General features: G+C 40.2%; 1 protein-coding gene across 5 annotated transcripts in view; it reads right to left on the minus strand.

Moving 5' to 3' along the window:
- The window catches only part of LOC121188047 (glutamate receptor 3), a 78,861-nt gene that overhangs the window by 25,630 nt on the left and 34,847 nt on the right, over positions 1-18,384 (minus strand). For all 5 annotated transcript variants that reach the window (XR_005894679.1, XM_041047575.1, XM_041047574.1 and 2 more), the window contains exon 4: positions 13,191-13,378. Coding sequence is in view for 4 of the 5 variants with exons in the window: in XM_041047575.1 (XP_040903509.1) it covers positions 13,191-13,378 (188 nt within the window). In the remaining variant the exon portion in view is untranslated. The remainder of the gene's footprint in view (positions 1-13,190; positions 13,379-18,384) is intronic.

Consider the following 18,384-nt stretch of genomic DNA (forward strand, 5'->3'; position numbering starts at 1 on the left):
GGAGAGTAGAAATAGGAAAATTAAATTCAAAGGAATTTACAGTGAGAGAGCAAGATGTAGATCTCACTGTGCTTTGAAAATATCACACCTTTGGAGCATAACAGCATGTTTCAACCCACGCAGCCTGTCTGAAAATAGTAAGTGGTTTTCTAAGCCATTCCATCACTGTAACCATATGCTGCCTTTTATTCTACATTTTCTTCTTCTTTTTGTTCTGGACCTGCAGATAAATCCAATAGTGAAACTTTAAATTGTCTTGGCTTTTTTTTTTTTTGTGCATTAGATGCAGGACATAGTTTTCGATTTGGCCTCGTGAGATCTATTATTTATGAGATTTTGCCGTCTGTTGCTGAAGGACTTCTGAGTGGCTGCAGTGCAGAAACCTGTCAACCATGTCTCGGTTTTCATCTGCGTTCTACAAACACAGCAACACAAGTTTACAGCAAAATCAGCATGTTTGCACATGTTCTGGCTCTGGCTCTATCTCAAAAACAAACTGTCAGTTTATCATCTGTTTGTGTGTGCGTTTGTTAGGCCGGGGACGTTGGATATTTGTTACCGCGGATCGTTTACAACATTCCCGCTGAGTAGGAGAGAGCGATGAAAAGCAAACTTGTATCTTCACATCTCAGGCTGCAAAAAAATCTCTGAAGTACGTTTTCGGTTTCACCCGTTTTCGACTACAATGACAGTATTTCATGTAGATGTGCTGAACTTTAACTGACCTGGGTAGACTCGTGCACAGTAGCACACAACAATAAAACAATCATCCTTGCTTGGACTGAACATCCTTCCAAATTAAATAAACCATTTGTCTCCCTCTTTTGTGGACACCTGAAGGTCGCTCACAAAGTTAGTGATGTTTTTCAAAAAGAGCACTCAAGGGAGCCCAAACACACAAAGGATTTCACTCATGCTATCAAGCTGCTTGGGTGGGTCAGCGTTCTCTGACAGCTTCCCCATCATTAAGGCTTTAAGCTTCCAACACTGCAGGATGTCAGGCAGAGGGGAACAAAGCAGGAAAGTGAAATAGAAACAAGGAGGAAAACGAGCTGATTATAATGCAGAAATAGCAGGAGTTGGCTTTTAGAATGCATCAATCTGTGTCTAATGAGCAAGTGGCAGAAAGCTCCATGAAAAGAAATCTCTAACATCTAATGCATTGATATCAGAGCTATACAGATCACGGCTATTTCCTGTGTAATAGTTCAAAAATCGGACTTTCAGGCGTTTAGCCCCTCTGAATTTTCTTGGACAAACCCCACAGCTCCACACTCCTTCATCATGTGCTAACCTTGACTCTGGCGGTAAGCCCTCCTCCTCACACCTGCCCTGGAGCTGGGCAGAGAAAGGGCTTACCCCCCACCTTCAGCCCGCAGCTCACAGTAAGCCTGGCAACGCCTACAAGCAGCAACCTTGGGATGGAGCACAGCAAGACACTGATGACACAGAGATACACGCAACCTCCGGCCAGAACACACCAACCTCTCCCCTCAACCTCTTTAATTAGGCAGACGGCAAGACCTGACTCCAGTTGAGATGGACAGATTTCATTGTTACTAGCTGTGATGCACCGCTGACTGCCCTGTCCGCAAAACTCTCAGATACTGCAGATGGTGATAACTGTCTTTTAATAGTGTTGATAGCATATGATTCTCATTAAACCCAAAATTATTTGAGCAATAACACGCCACTATGAGCCACAATGCTTACTCAGATTAGACACAGGAAAATAAATTCTATCTTGCTTGTGAATAAACAGCAGTTGAAAGTGCTGTTAAGTTACAGACCTTTGAAGGCATAGTTTACATTTAATTGTTTTCTTGTCAAGATTTAAATGAGAACACTGATGCTAATCTCATGTCTGCAGAGCTGCAGTTGGGACATGATTGACTTGCTCACTAATTAACATGCAGTGTCTTGTTTGTTTAATCTGCAGACAAGGAGAAATGTTACTATTAAGGCTAATGTTTCCCTTTGCTAGGTCGAAAAGATAGCTGCCCTCCAAAGGTGGTTAAGGTTAATTGTTATTTATTTGTGTAGGACATTAATTTATTCTTAAAATATGAATGTATTAATTTAAGCAAATATGCAGGGGAGTTTCACTGCCAGACTGTGATTGGTAAGACATGGCTACATGTGGCTAAAACTGGGACTTGATTATCTCAATTTAGCATAAGGCCTGAAATCAGGAGAAACAAGCTCAAAAAAAAAAAAAAAAAAAAAAAAAAAATCCTACCAACACTGTTTCTGTTTGTAGATGGATAAAACAAATGAGTTACAACATGTTAATTAGTGAGCTTTAGAGGTGTTGGTAATTTTTTTTTTTTTTTTTTTTTTTTTTTTTTTATAAAACAGAGCTAAGCTAGCTGTTTCCTCCTGCCTCCAGTCTTTATGCTAATCTAAGATAATCATATCTCAATTTTCACAACTCACTCCTAAAAAGAAAAGTGCTGACTGTGGTCAGCTGCAGCCTGTTTGCTTTAATTGTCCTTGAGATGTGTCTAGAACTTGATTGGAGTCCACCTGTGGCAAACTGAATTGACTGTGGAGTCGCACACCTGTGTAAGGCCCCACAGTTCACACTATATGTCAGGACATAAACCAAGCCAAGAAGTCCAAGGAACTGCCTGTAGATACAAATTGTGGTGAGGCACAGATCAGACCTCTGTGGACATGGGAGAACCTGTAGGAAGGACGACCATCTCAGCAGCATCCAACAACCTTCCAAAAAATTCCCCAAACCCCACAGAGACTGTGTCTGCACCTCAATTAAATCCATCAAAAGTCAGCAAAAGAGGAGTAATTCATAAAAACCTGATAGAAAATTAAGGCAACTACTATAAGAGAACCAAAAAACAGGACAATTGAAAGTGGACTAAACATTAGATCACGCTCATTCAAATCCCTGTTAGTCAATGATCTGATAACTGATCATTACATTGATTTATTCTGTTTTACTGAAACCTGCAGTAAGTGTTATAGTTTAAATGAATCAACATCCTCTACTCATGTTAATTGCAAAGACCAGCAAAAACCAGTTTTACTAGTTACTATAAACTGTCCGCCTGCCCCTTACTCTGAATTTTATCTGAATTCTAAGACATTTGTCTGAGTTAGCTCTTAGTGCAGATAATTATAGTTGGTGGTTTCAACACAGATGTTGATGGCGACGGCCTTAGTTCTGCACTTAATTCACTATTAGACTCAATTGGCTTTTTTCTCTAAATGTAAATGAAAGCACTCACTTTTTTAAATCACATCCTCGACCTTGTTCTAGCATATGGCATAGAAATGGAACATTTAATAGCATTTCCCCGAAACCCTCTTTTGTCTAACCATTTTTTTAGTCACGTTTGAGTTCACAGTAATGGACCACACAGCATTTGGGGGAAAAAAAAAAATCTATTACAGTCGGTGTCTATCTTATAATGACAGTCAAATTTAAGGAAAGAATTCCATTGTTATTTACTACTGTGCCATGTGTTGATGGTGCCAATGGAAGACAGTGATCTCAACTTTACTCCCACAGAAGCTGATGATCTTTATGACGGTGTTGCAGCCTCACTGTGTGTGACACTCCACACTGTTTCCCCCTCTGGAAAAAGAAGGCAGTGCATCAGAGGAGGCTTTTTGGTACAATGCCTGCTTTAAAGCAGAAATCACAAGAGCTGGAAAGGAAGTGGCATTCCACCAGTCAAGAAGAATTTCATCTAGCCTGGAAAGATAGTCTAATATAAAAAAAGCCCTGTGTAATGCCAGAACCTCCTATCATTCATTATTAATAGAAGAAATGAGAACAACCTCAGGTTTCTTTTCAGCTCCATAGGCTCTGTAGCCAGACTGACAGAGGGTCATAGCTCAATTGAGCCATTGATTCCGTTAACTCTCAGTAGTAATGACTTCATAAGCTTCATTACAAATAAAATTGTAACTATTACAGAAAAAAATTAATCACCTCTTTCCCACAGATGTATTGTCCAGTACAGTGGCCTTAGAATCGAGTGTAGCACCTGATTTATATTGAGACTGCTTCTCTCTGATAGATCTCACTGAGCTAACAACCTGTCCTTTAGACCCTTTTCCAACTAGGCTGCCCAAGGATTCTTTACCTTTAATTAACACTTCTATATTCGATCTGATTAGATCTAATCATTTTATCTTTATTAACAGGTTACGTACAGCAGACTTTTAAGGTTGAGGTAATTAAACCTCAGTGTAAAAAGCCTACTCTTGATCCAGATGCTTTAGCCAACCACAGACCTGTATCCCTTCTCCTCTTCATTTCTAAAATCCTTGAAAAAGCTGTTGCAAACCAATTATGTGGTGATTTGCATAGGAATGGTACATTTGAAGATTTTCAATCAGGATTTAGAGTGAGTCATCGCACAGAATCGGCACTGGTGAAAGTTACCAGCAATCTTCTCATGGCCTCAGACAATGGACTCGTCTCTATACTCGTCCTGCTTGATCTTAGTGCTGCATTTGAAACCATCGATCACAAGGTTTTATTCCAGTGACTGGAACACGGAACTGGGATTAAAGGAACCACACTAGGCTGGTTTAAGTCATAATTATGCGACAGATTCCAGTTTGTTCTTGTTAACAATGACTCTTTCACGCACACAAGGGTTAGTCATAGAGTTCCATGTGGTTCTGTGCTAGGACCGATAAATTGGTTCTGCTATTATTACTGCTGTTATTTTTAGCATTATTACAGCTATAAATATTACTATTATTATTACCAACCACGACAACCAGTATGACAGTACATGAATACAACAGTATATACAGCTGTTCCTGCCCCACCACCTTCTCTTTCTCCCATTTGTCTCCTCTCAAGCCATCCAATAGAGGCAGACTCCTGCCCGCCTTGAGTCCGGTACTGTCAGAAACTACTTCCTGTCAAAAGGGAGTTTTTCCTCTCCACTCTCGGCAAGTGCTTGCTCGAGGTGGGAACTGTTGTGTTTCTCTCTCTAATGTTGTAAGTTCCTGACCTTACTCTGCACGTTGCCTTGAGATAATGTATGTTCTGATTTGGCACAATATAGACAAAATTGAATTGAACTGAATTGAATTATGGCAGAGTGGCTAGGTGGAAACCACTTTGAGCATTCAACAACCAGCTTGGAGTTTGCCAAAAGGCATTTAACGGACTCTGAGAGGACTCTTGCGAGGTGTCCGTGCCACTCTGCTCTGCAGGAGTACAGAATGACTCACCTCAGTAAATCCAGTTAGCATTTCCAAACTCTGTCTGTTTGAACAGAACCGCTCCCTCTAATCTAATCTAGTACAGTCATTCCTGCTAACCTAGCATTACTGCAGCTACCTGTGCAGTGCAGAGGAGTGACTCATTCAGAAGCTGCATTCATCATCAATGAATATTGAATATTTTTCATCAAACTAACACAACTTAAACCCCACAGAGCATCTGTGGAGAGACCTAAAGATGGCATTGGCTTCTCATCCAGTCTGACGGAGCTTGAGAGGATCTGCCAGGACGAGGGGATAAACTGACCAAATAGGCCACAGTTGTGCAAAGCTTGTTGAGACTCAGTCAAGAAGTCTACTGTTGTTACAGCGAACTGTAATTGCTGCCAAAGGGGGTTCTAAAAAGTAAAAGGGGTCTGAATACTTTTGATTTTGAACAAATCTGCAAAAAGTTCTAAAAAAGATGTTTTCACTTCATTACAGATTATCGAGTGTAGATTGGTGCGCATCAATGGCACTTTAGTCCTTTCATAATTAAATCTAAAACACAATAAAGTGTGCAAAAAGTGAGCCACTGTAAATACAAACAAAAGCCCACTAAACACTTATTCTTTTTCCCTGACACTGAAAATAAAAAATCTGTTAAGCGTGTCTACCCCTTCAATAATGTGATTCCTCTTTTTCATACAGTGTGCCCTCTTGCAAATCGATCCACCAGCTGGCACCACCACCTTTTGTTCTGCTGCTGAAGGAGAGCCTCTGTTTTGCAGACTGGAGTTTTCTTTAATGCCTGATGGGGACAGACAACCAAGATGACCTTGACTTCACCCTCATCCAGACTCAGCGTGCCGCGCCCTCACCAGACAGAGAGCCTTAAATGTAAAACTACAGCTACACATTTTCAATAAACGCCAGGCCATTTTCCTCTGAGTTTGACCTTTCTACTGTGAAGTTTGCCACGGCACAGGAAGAGGCAGACTGAAAATGATAGGTTCCCCAGAGTTTGCAAATACCATACCATTCACCGCAGCATATAAAGGAGCAAATAATGATGCAATTATTTTTAGCCTCTTTCTGAACTGCAAATACTCCCAACTAAACCGGTAAGGTGCACTGTTATGGCATTATGGCTGCAAATATTTTTTATTAAAGAATAAAGCCCTTTAGGTGATGTCTTCAAATTGCTTATCATGTCCAACCAACACTCCATACCCAAAATACATGCGGCACATCCATAAGGATAAATGTTTCATCCAAGGAGAAAAATAAACAATACTGTAAAAACTGTCCACTGGTTGAGTTCATCAAAATAATGTTAAATTGATATGAGAATATATATTACACCTACAACAAGTACAATTTACAACAGACTAATCAAATTAGAATTTCAGTAAATTGTAAAATTCTATCTGTGAAAAAATAGGTCAATCAACAAAGTACACTCAGCAGGGCTGTGCAGCCAAATATTTGAATCAGTATTAAGATTGAAGTAATCTTCAAAGGACTTGAAAATTCACCTGTTTCCAGAAGACCAACCTTATACATATAAGAGTGGGGTTACTTCAAAAAGGGACAGAAGCGTTGTTCCAGTCTAAGCTTTCAGGTTTCACTTTTAGTGAGAGAGGCAGCAGTTGGAGTCACATACAGTCAAAGGTGGACATCTCATCTAAATCGACGCAGTGCAGGTCTCAGACTCTCCTTTGAAAGCTGAACTAACACTGGCTAACATCAGAAATTCACAGACTGAGAAGCTGCTGCTCGCTGCTGTGATAATGATATTGATGGGATGTGCTGAAAAGTAAAACTGAAGGATTCTGACTATTATCTACTATCTGCCACAGTTAGCTGTTAACTTTTTAAAACTGAGAATTTGTCTCCTTCTTTTCCTGATAGTACAGACAACAGTTTGCACCACACATGTACTAGGTAAAAGCCAACAGTTTTATTCTGTTGCTGGGCTTTTAAAAAGTAAATGTTAATACAGCTTTAAAAAATGTAAAACTGAGAATTCTGCTCACAGCATTGATATTGCTCTTGATCTTATGGGGCATCAAACTGTTTGAGCCAAACATATAAATCATTTTTCATGGTAATAACAATCTATATTAAACTTCTACATCTGATCACGAGCAGATCAGCAGCAGTGAAGAGGCTGCACTTCACTCAGAATGTGACATAAGGGTGATTTTGACCTCGATATACTTTGATACAGAAGGACATTCCTCTTCTTGGGCCTCCATTTCTGCTTCAAGGCTCTTGGAAGAAGTGCTCTTGGTGGAGCACTCTCTAATTAACAGTCAGTAGTGGCTGTGGCTGAGATGATTGTCTTGGCAGCGGTCATATATGCCCCTGGCGGCAGCACAAGTATTGGCCTTCCCCTGAAATGGAGAACATTTTACCCTAACTTTACACCTGACTCATATTCAGATGATTATGTCTATCATTGCTCTGAGATACAAGATCAATTTGAGACTTGATACCTTGGGAGGAAGGAATCTCTGACACCGCAGCTAAGACGTCCTCGTGTTTGTGCCAAAACTTGGAAGAGATAAGACACCCTACTCTGTTTTCACTGAAAATATTCAGGGTTGTTTTGCTTGACTGATAACAGGAAAAAAAGGTTCCTCTGGTTTACAGACTGTGTTATTATAAGACTATTCTTGACACACCTACATGTGCAAATCGTCACAGTGGCAGTACACAGGTCTCAGCCTTTCATTCAGTCATGGATTCAGTGGGTCACATTCTCTTTAATGATAACACTTTAATCCCATTTAATTCTATAATCACAGTGAGTAAATGACCCTCAACAGCTCAGGTGGGTGCCAGGGATTTGAAAGCACTGGGTATCCTCAGCTTTACATCAAGCAGGAACGGATCGGCTATATTTCTGTCAGCCCCTCCTCTCAGCAGCCCGGGGGACAATAAGCTGATGTTGAGACCAGGAGCACTTTTCATATCAGTAGAGACATAAGCTCACTATCTCCCCACTTTCATCCCCTATCTTGTAGAACAAACTGAGAGACATGTCAGGTGTAGTATTCCTGGAAAACAGAGTCAGAGTAATCAAGAGGCTCTGAATACCTGAGAGCGTTTCATGTGGCAAAATTTGTGTTGTAACTTTAGGAAATGAAGGAGTTCCAGAGTACAATCATTTAGATTTTATTTTAGTTTGCATAATGTCTAGCTAAATCTGCCAGTATCTTACAGTGTGTCATCCCTTGGTGTTCAGAACACTGATATTTATCCCTTTTTTTCACTGTGTCATCCACAACATCGATTGAGGACCTTCTCTTTATTGCTGACATTTTTCTATCAGCTGCTAGCCATCTATCGTCCATTCTCTCCCTCTCCCATGACTTCTTATCTCCTCTGGTCAGATTCTTTGCCTTTCTTGAATGTGATATAACACACAGATTTCAGATTCTATAATATATTCAACTGTGGATTTTCTCAGAGTTCCCCATTCAAGAGCAGAAAGAGGGATATGGAGGATCTCCAATTCTCCATGGTGAGGCAATATGGCCACCCTTCATGCCTCTACAGGCGGCAGAATGTTGTCCTAACAAATCCCCAGATGCACCTCTCAGTTTTTTTTCCCTCTTTCTGTGAATCCTTTTCACTTCTTATTGTTTTTTTTCCACTGCATGAAAATGCAGCTTTGCGGCTGGCAGAGTGCTCATTGCCTGCCTGTATTTGAACAGCTTGCGTGCCCTGGGCCTGTCCCAGACGTTGCTCTTTTTTCTTATTCTTTCCTTTTTTTTTTTTTTTTTTTTTCTTTTTTGCCTGCCTCTCTCTCTTTACACTAGTGATGAGCAGGTTGTTGCCTCTGAGCAGACTCCAGCACAGGAATCCCGGGAGGGAAGAGGGCCAGGACGGAGCATGAAGGCAGATTTAAGGCTACATGTGCAATCTCATAGATGGATCTGAATAGGCAGGAGCATGCATGCGGTCCAACACATACTCTAAAAAAAAAACATCACTGTGACAAGTGGTAGCGATACAAATATGATTAACTTATACTCAATCATAGTTCTTTCATGCCACAAACATTCCTCTCAGCATATACTATCATAAACCCAGATGGTTCAATGAAACATATTCGTTGGATATGATTCAGAGAGTGGAGCTGGTGGAGGCTTTCCCATTTTTGTCGTAAGGGAAGGATTGCCATTGGGTTAATTTATCTGCAGTGCAGTGTATTGATGGAAAAGTCCTATGGACGATAAATCCTGAGTGGTTGTTACAGCATAAAATGATAATGGCCCGGGTGTAGCATTCTCCTCAGCATCCCAAAACAAATTTGTTGGGAGACTCGCTCAGCTCTTATACGAGCAAACAAAACTGCGCCTAATGCAGCAGTATGCAAATACTTGTCTTACTGTGTTTCTACATCATGTCAAGTGATAAATGAAGCTAATAAAAGTGGCATTCAGCTGAGCGTGCTTACGATTCAAGAAGAGGCACATTCATTGTTTTGTTGTTTTGTGTATGTATGAGGAACCTTTCGCCAATTGTAAGGACTGGGATTAGTGCTAAAACAATGAGTCCATTAACTGATTAGCTGATCAGCTGAAAATTTATCAGCAACCATTTTAATAATCATTTTATTTTTCCAGTCGTTTAATCAACAAAAAACGTTGAATATTCGCTGCTTTCAGCTTCTTTTTGCTTCTTTTTTGTTTCTTTTCTCTTTTTTTAACATTTCCTTGTCTCTATTTTATATGCCTTTTCATGTCTTAGCACTGCACAGTATGGGAGCCTATAGGGGACTATATTAAAATGATAATGTAAAAACTAATTTCACAATAGCATTAGAATTTTCCACATCTGTATGTGTTATTTGAGTAAAAATGAAAATGAAAATACAATAATCCAATTTGCATTTTCATTTTCGCACGGGAGTTCTGTGACCATATTAAAACAAAAATGGAAAAGCTGTTTGACGTTTAATTTTTAAAACTTGCATCCCACCATACAGTGGACGGTATTCGAATGTTAATTCAAATTTGAAAATTAAAATGCAATAAAAACAATGTAACCTCATTTTCCATTCATGCAAACAATATTCAAGATGTAGGGAAAATTAAATGGATGGTTTTGTGGAATTTCATTTTCATTTTCAAGTTTACATGATCATTTTAATGTAGTTTCCTATGAGCTTCCACAGTACAGCACTTGAATTGTATTGTCGTTGAAAGGTGCTATACAGAACAAGACAAAAAAAGACATAAGATGTTATCTTGGACTCTCAAAACTCATCAGGGGATCATTATATTCAAAAGTTTTCATAAACTAAAGAATTAATGAATTAATTGAAAATATAATCAGCAGATTAATTAATAAAAAGTGTCTTCGGTGCCAGCAGAAACTCTCAGGTCCTTAAGTACACAAAATTACTGTACAATGTATAGTACATAATGAACAGTGCAGCATGTCTATAATTGGTTTATTATTATTATTACAGATGCATTAACACGTCGAGGTGGAACAAATTTTAACCTGCGTAATATATTTAGTGTTGTTTCATGGTCATTTGTTTTGAAAGAAAATTTTAATTGTACAGTACTTGAGTAAATATACTACCGCTGGATGTCCCTTTAGTCATTTAGGAAGACTGCTGAAAGGTTTAAAAAATTCAGCTCATTGAACTAGTAGAGAAACAAAGACCCAAAGGGCCAAAGCATTAAACAGTGACCAGATCAAAAGTGGTGCTAATGAAGAGCAGCACGGAGGCTTCTCTTTTTCTTTTTTAGTGCAACAACTGTGCCAAATTGTGGAAGCTCGACCCTTGCCTATTCAAGATAACTCTACATTCCATGAACTTCATTGCCTGGTACAAAGACATTCATTCTGCGGTGGGATTACACCAACTGAAATCATAAAACTAAGCCACTGAGCTGATTCCCATTTCCCCCAGCAATCAGCTGGCTGGATCTGTCCTGCCTCATGATCCTCTCTCAACAGGCGGTGACCTTGAAGGATTGAAGCAACACGTCGACACTGCGACACACAGACACCGGCCTCATATCACAGGTTCTGTTCAAACTCTCCCTCCTGTCCTCCAGAGATGAAACTCTATCTGTCTACAATCATCGGTTAATAGAACTACAACAGCAGGTAAAAGCAGTGGGTTTGCACATAGCTGCCACCGGGTGCTCTTTTTTGGTGTGATTGCCCTCATGGGAGACAGTCCATCCCTGTTTCAAAGTATAATGGTATGGCCCAGGAGGGGGGCGGCTGCAGAGTGAAGTCCAGCAGCTTGCCTGAATGCCTGACTCATCCATATTGGCAGAACAAGCGAGATTATTTCAATTAACTCCAAAAAAAAAAAAAAAAAAATCCCACGCTGTGGTTGTCATTAAAACAAGGGGTAAAATTGAGCACACTGCTGCTTTGAAGGTTAGCTGTTGTAAAAGCTTTATTTTCCCCTTCTGAGCTAAAACAAAGTTTAGACAGAAAAATGTATGATGGTGATAGTTGGAGGAAGGGAAAGAGCCCCCCCGCCCCTAAAGAAAAAGAAATAATTCATTGATGGGAACAAAGACAGAAACAGGAGCACATCAAACAAAATACTGCCTTGCGTCCTTATTATTGTTTGCAGGAGGAAGAAAAGCAATTAAAGACGCACCCATGAATATGCCTCACATGTGATTTGTAATGAATATTCTAAGCTTTTCTTAAAAGCTGACGCGTATTCTTAACACAAAAAGGAAATAGATTTTAGTATAGACCTTGAATTGTAAAGGGAGGAAATTTGCAGCACAAGAATTAAATTAGACACAGCAAATTAATACTAAAAGCAATTCTGCTTTAAACTATGACTTTGGGATCAAATTAGATTCATAAAAAACAAGTGAAACTAACAGTCGTAGAGGGGATATTGTGAGGCAGAGAGAAGCCAATATCTAAATGAATGTTAACGAGCAGAATCCAATTCGGGAGCTGATTGCCTTATAAGCAGGCAACAGCAAACAGAGAGGTGTAGGATGGTGCTGGGCAGGCAAACAGTGGAGATGCATGGCATAATAGCCACTCATCTATTCATGGTAATTGTGTTTCCCCTAATACAAGGACTGGTGGACCTTTCATTTCCTCCTCAGGCAGTGCATGTGATAGAGGAATGGAGGCGTTTGGGGTTGTTAGAGGAGGATTAAAAAGGCTGCATCATCAGTGGTCTCTCCAAATGGCTGCTCATGCTCAGACCTCTCAACTTCAGGCTCTGGGGCAGCTTCAGCACACACTGATTTTCAAACAAGTTGGCCACAAACTTAGCAACCAAACAACGGCAGGCTGAGCCCCTCCAACAGGTGGGATTACTGCTATCCCTCACTTTCAATTTAACACACTGTGACACCCTGAGGACGTTGCACAAATGCAACTGCAGAAAAATAATTTAGTTGTGAAATGAGACATTAGCTTCCTGTAAAACCTGACAGCAGTAGTACAAAGGATACTGACATTTGTATTAACAACATCTTTTACATTCTAAAGTACTGAACCATAGACTGGATTATTCTCCAAATTATTCTCCTAATTAAAGGACTACAATTTAGTATTCCACTTCCATCCATGAGACAAATGCATGAACTGATTTTTTGATTTTTTTTTTTGGCCACTTGGGGGAAAAAGGTGACACGTTATCAGCTTGAAAAGTGATATGCAGGAGCCATGGAGCAACGTTAGCATTCATTTGTAGTCGGGTTTCAGTCAACCAATACTGACACTTGTTTAAGAGGGAATTGATGCAGCAGTGGCAGAAATATCCTGATTTTTTTTTGTTCCTATTATGGATCAAGCTCCAAAAATGTGATGCAATTCAATAGCATCTTTTTTTCTTTTTTTTTGTGAAATTACACTTTCTTGTCAATTCTGTGACTAAAGCAGGAAGCATCAAAAGGGCTAGATGGACAGTGTAGGTGTTTGGTTACATAAACTACCACATGCGTCACCACCTGTACAGTGGGTCTGAGGCTCACCTGCTCTAATATGGTGTTGATCCTGTCCACCTCGCAGTCAATCACATAGCGCTTCTCCTGCCTCCTGTCCATCTCCTCGATGATGCGCTTGAACTCTGCCGCGTCTGTTGTGCTGCTAACAGAGCGAGCGGTCACCTGCCAGTTGTTAGCCACTGCTGCCTCCATGATGGCCTGCAGTATAGAGAAACCTAGAGAGTGGGAGAGATATAGACAGAGAGTGACCCAGAGGATTAGACACAAAAGAGACTGGCACACAGTCATGCAAGAACTGAGTGGCTGCTAATTTATTCTGGAGAGGTTTTTGCTTGAATCCAAAGGTTAAAGGCCATCTCATTACAATCTAAAATAGCATTCTGAAGTCTGCAGGCCCCCTAAAATATGGTCTAGAGTCTAGACTTTGTGTGCAAGTGTATAAGTGTCTGCGAATTTACATTTGCATATTGAGAAGGCAATATCATAATGAAGTGAAAGGACAGGAATTGTATCTCCATATTATTAAAAGATCAGCGGGTGATGTTATTGCGCTTGGCATCAATTAAATTATGGCATTTAGCTCAGCCACATGTTAACTTTGACAGTGCGGTGAAACACATTGCGGCCTGTGTCTCCTTGGAGGATGGTGCCAACTCATTTAAAGATAAAGACAATGAAAGATTCATCCAGGCCAGTGGAAAGAGATCATTATGCTACCAGACGAATAGCGAATGAGCCCTTCTAATGATTAATTCACACGTGAAATATTTTCATTTAACAGAGCGCTCAGAAACACTATGGTCAAATCACATACCACAGAATGAATAATGTAGCCCTATTTCTGGAGGGATAGCTTGCACGTAGAACAAGCTGAAATAAAAATGGCTTAACTCTTCTCCGATGTACAATGGGCAAAAAAAAGAACATGAAAGTTATTAATGAAAATCAAGCATGCTGCTGGTATTTCATTAAGCCACGCACAATGAAATTGCAAGCTATATGGACAATAAGCTTCTTTTCCATATCTCTATTCATTTTTCATCATCCGTCGTGTGGTTGACTGATACAGAAAAGAAAAAAAAAAAACTTCCAGCTACAGCAAGTTCACATACAGATTTTATATGATGATTAAAATAGTTGCCTGTGATTATTATGTAAATTGCCTGACATAGTCTGAACAGCAGTAGGCAAAGTAAACATTTGTCATATATATATATATATATATATATATATATATATATATATATATATTTTTTTTTTTTTTTTTTTACTGTGAGCCGTTTCTCTGTACAGCCTTATCTCCGTGAACCGGCTGCAGACAGCCAACAAAGCCAGCAAAGGGAGCAAAGAAACAACAACAGCTATAACAAGAAAACCACTTTGTGACTCTCTTCATTTCTCTGCTTTTGCATGTTCCTTCTTTTCCATTCCATCTGAATGGTCAGGCAACCTTTTTTTTTTCATGACTTGTAAATGCTCTGAGACTGCTGCACTGAGTGTGTCTTGGCACTCCCGGTGTGACGCGGCCACTGCAGCACACGGCCACATCGCCAGCGGATGACCTTTTGGCGAGCGGCACAGCAAGTAGCGGAGACCGATGCACAGTGTGTCATCTGTCCAGAGGAGCAATGGCTTACTGCCTGGAGACAGCAACATGCCAGACCTCAAGGTTATCTGGCAACCTGGTTATCAGGTCACATCTCCAAGGAGTTCAGCCTATAGTTTATGAATGTAACTTGTAGCCCAACACTGACTTCAGATGATATGTTGAGGGCATGTACAAGTACACATGTATTCCCTTTGTGGCTTCTGGGTTGCATGAGCCATTTAAAAGTAGCAGCATTTGTACATCTGAAGAAAAACACCATGGGACAATAAGAATATGAAATCAGTGTAGTCTAAAGGCGTAAAATTGTCAAATGTAGCAAGATTTTTCCCCCCTGGACAAAAGCCACAGTTTCCTCTGGAAAAAAAAAAATATAAACTTGAAGTGAAGACATCTGAAGCTTTTCTCAAGTATCATCATTTTTAAATGAGCAGAGACTCTTGTGTACTATACCTCCTCATATCCCCCCTACCTAAAGCAAAAGTTACAGAATGAGGGTTTGAATAACATGGATGCATTATTCATTTTCCTGAGGCATATGCTCAGAACCTCACCGACCACAAGCCAGCTGGATAGCATGGCAGTCTTCCCGGCAATAAAAGCTTCTCACTTTGAGAGATGTCATGCAGATTAACTGGGTCAAAACGGTCTCTGTTGGTTTGCGAAGTGTCGAGAATACAGCTGGTAAAGCTAAAAATGCCAATGAACCATTTAACACACGGTAATCACATTGAGTGTACGACATGTCATGCATATGGGTTAAAATAATAGGGTGGATATTTGTTTCAGGGCTGCAAGTATCTCTTTGTTTACTGTGGTGCAATCACTGATTCCTGTGCTGCTTGAAACACACAATAACATGTCTCAGAAGATTTTAAATAGCAAAGGAAAATACAAATGCACATGGTGGAATGCTCTAGGGATTTGGGCCTCATATACAGTATGTATCTTTCAAAAAAAAAAAAAAATCAGAGCATTTCCTATTTCCATTTCTGAGGTGCAAGAAAAACATGAATAATGCTAACTCTCATGTGAAAGAGGGAAATAATGTCCTGTCAATCAGATTAGAATCACAGTGGGCTTTTATTTTGAAATTGCTGATTTGTGCGGCGTTCGTCTCCCTGTGCCTCTGGCAAACCCTGAACTGTGTGGGAACAATTGGATTCATTTAAGATTCACAGAAGATTCCATGCCTGCCTAGTTTTACATTTGTATGGAAATTAAGAGATGGAATCTGGTGGTCGTAAATAGTCTGTCCAGAAATGGATTACTTCTGCTCCTGTTTTCTATTAACGTCAGCAGAAAAGTTTATGTTCCGTGATTTAGACTTCAAAATCGAAATGAACAAAATCCTTTGAGCGCAACTTAATCTGACAGCAACGTCAACACCGATAGCTCCCTCTTCATCTCACCAGCAAGTATAAAAAAAAAAAAAAAAAAAAAAAAAAATTGTTATTCCGGGCTTCTTTGCATACATTTACATCTGCCAGTTACCTTTCTCACACCAGAGTCCACTTCAGCATCAGCAAATCAATGGATTCAACCTCCTAAACAGCACTGGAGACCCCCCATAAATGCTTTTGCTAGTCATCTTTATTTCCAACACTGAGAGAAGCTATAAATCCCATTCACCTCTTCGCCTTCAGGAGCCCCACAGCTGTGTTGCATCTAAAAATGTACTACAGTCAACTACATAAATTATGGAAGACAACAACAAGATTTCCTTATCACCACCTATAAATCCCCATGCTATGAATGCTGCAGCAGCAGCAGCATGCAGCATGCAGCAGTTTCTGCTGATCATGCTCCTTAGTGCTAATCATGCCATCAGGACACGGAGACATGCTGTTATGCTCACTGAACTCAGTCACGTCACGTTATGTAATGTGGACACATAAACATACAAACATTGTAGCATGTACAGTGTGTACATATTTGTATGTGTATATGTACAGTATATTTACTCAAGATACACAGGATCTGATATTCATGGTGTACAGTATGTGTGTGTGTGTGTGTGTGTAGTCTACCTTGTTCTTGCTGCACAGTTTAGATGTATTATTATATTGTCAATTGATTCTATACTTTGCAATAGTAGTTATTTGACCAAAAATAATTCTGTGAAAAAGCTGTGATGCATCCTTGTACTCCAGTGCAAGGAAACATCAGGGTCACCACCACCCTCACAGACTGTAAACGGTACAAGAGAGTAATGCAAAGTGCAGCAGTGTGTCTGTCGGCCAGCGCTGACAAGGTGCAGTTCAAATTTGCTAAAAGGTTTGGCCGTTAAATGTGTGAGTCTACCAGTCAAAAGAGAAAACGCATGCTTGAATTTGTCAAGGCTTGAATATGGTTGGAACACACCTGCGCAAATTTGAACTGGGGCTGATCAGAGATGTCTGTGTGACGCTTTATACCTATGTGGACTTTTGTGACTTTTTTTTTAATTATGTTTTTTTTTCCTAAACCTGTATGACGTATGGTTACCCATAGCTCCCTTCTCTGCGTTCAGCATGTTTATCTTCACAGAGGCATACTTCCAGCCTCAGCTGCACGAGGTTCAACTGAATTGAACAGGAGGCAGAGTTAATATTCACAGAGTACTGACTGTACTCTGGACAAACTGTCTTAGAGAGATGAGAAGAAAGAGAGAGTATTAGTGAGGTAACTGTGAGGGCAGAGGGATGTGAGTCTGGGTCTGAATCCAGTTTTTGAACGTGGGGAAAGTGTTGAAGCTAAAACAGGGTGTTAAGTCGCTCTTTAATCTCGAACACACACTTGAAACAAATGTGTAGTTTGTGGAGCAGTGCATAAACGGCTGTGATGGGTGAAAACTCAATTATTTCTGCATTTTCCTTTAAATCTATATCAGAACACTGCAGAGTCTGCTATCAACTCCCGACGGAGCCTGATGACACCCTGTGTGCTTATAAATCAGAGCTGTTGCGAATGAGATGTTGTGGCAGTGTAGCGTACAGCGGCTGAGTGAGAGCTGCAGTCCTCTTCCTCGTCTGTGAACCGGATCTTAACAGGATGAGTTTTGAAGCGTCACCCGTGGCGGCTCAGCAGTAATTGAATTGAGTTGCATCTAATCTCATTGCCCAGCTCCTTTGGTTCCCTGCCTCTCATTAGGGTTCGGTGCAGAGTGTCACAGCCCTCCATCTCTCCCTCTCTCTCTCTCTCTCTCTCTCTCTCACTCACAACCCTCTCTCATATCTCGCAGCTGAGCCAGGCTAACTAGACAAATCAGAGAAACCGTATTGCAAATTTCTCTAAGCATACAACTTGGCATTAGCCACAACTCAGTTTTAGAGAACCAGCTATATCACTTGCTCATATTACACTGTATCATTACACTGGCATTACACTAATCCATATCAATCCAAAATCTAATCTACCAATCTGATCAAATAACGACATGTTCGTAAATAAGTCACGTTAACCACTCTTCAGTACACAAGAAATTAAAGGAACCAAGAGCAACTGAAGCTAATAGCTAACAGCAAAGGGTGAGAAATGAATGGCACAAACAACACAATCTGAACTCATCTCTGAGGGATCAAACTCTAAAGCGCACACATGGAAAAGAGTCAGTGGCTGTTGAGCCAAGAGTAA

Source organism: Toxotes jaculatrix, chromosome 10 (assembly GCF_017976425.1).
Source record: "Toxotes jaculatrix isolate fToxJac2 chromosome 10, fToxJac2.pri, whole genome shotgun sequence".
NCBI classification, from domain to species: Eukaryota; Metazoa; Chordata; class Actinopteri; family Toxotidae; genus Toxotes; species Toxotes jaculatrix.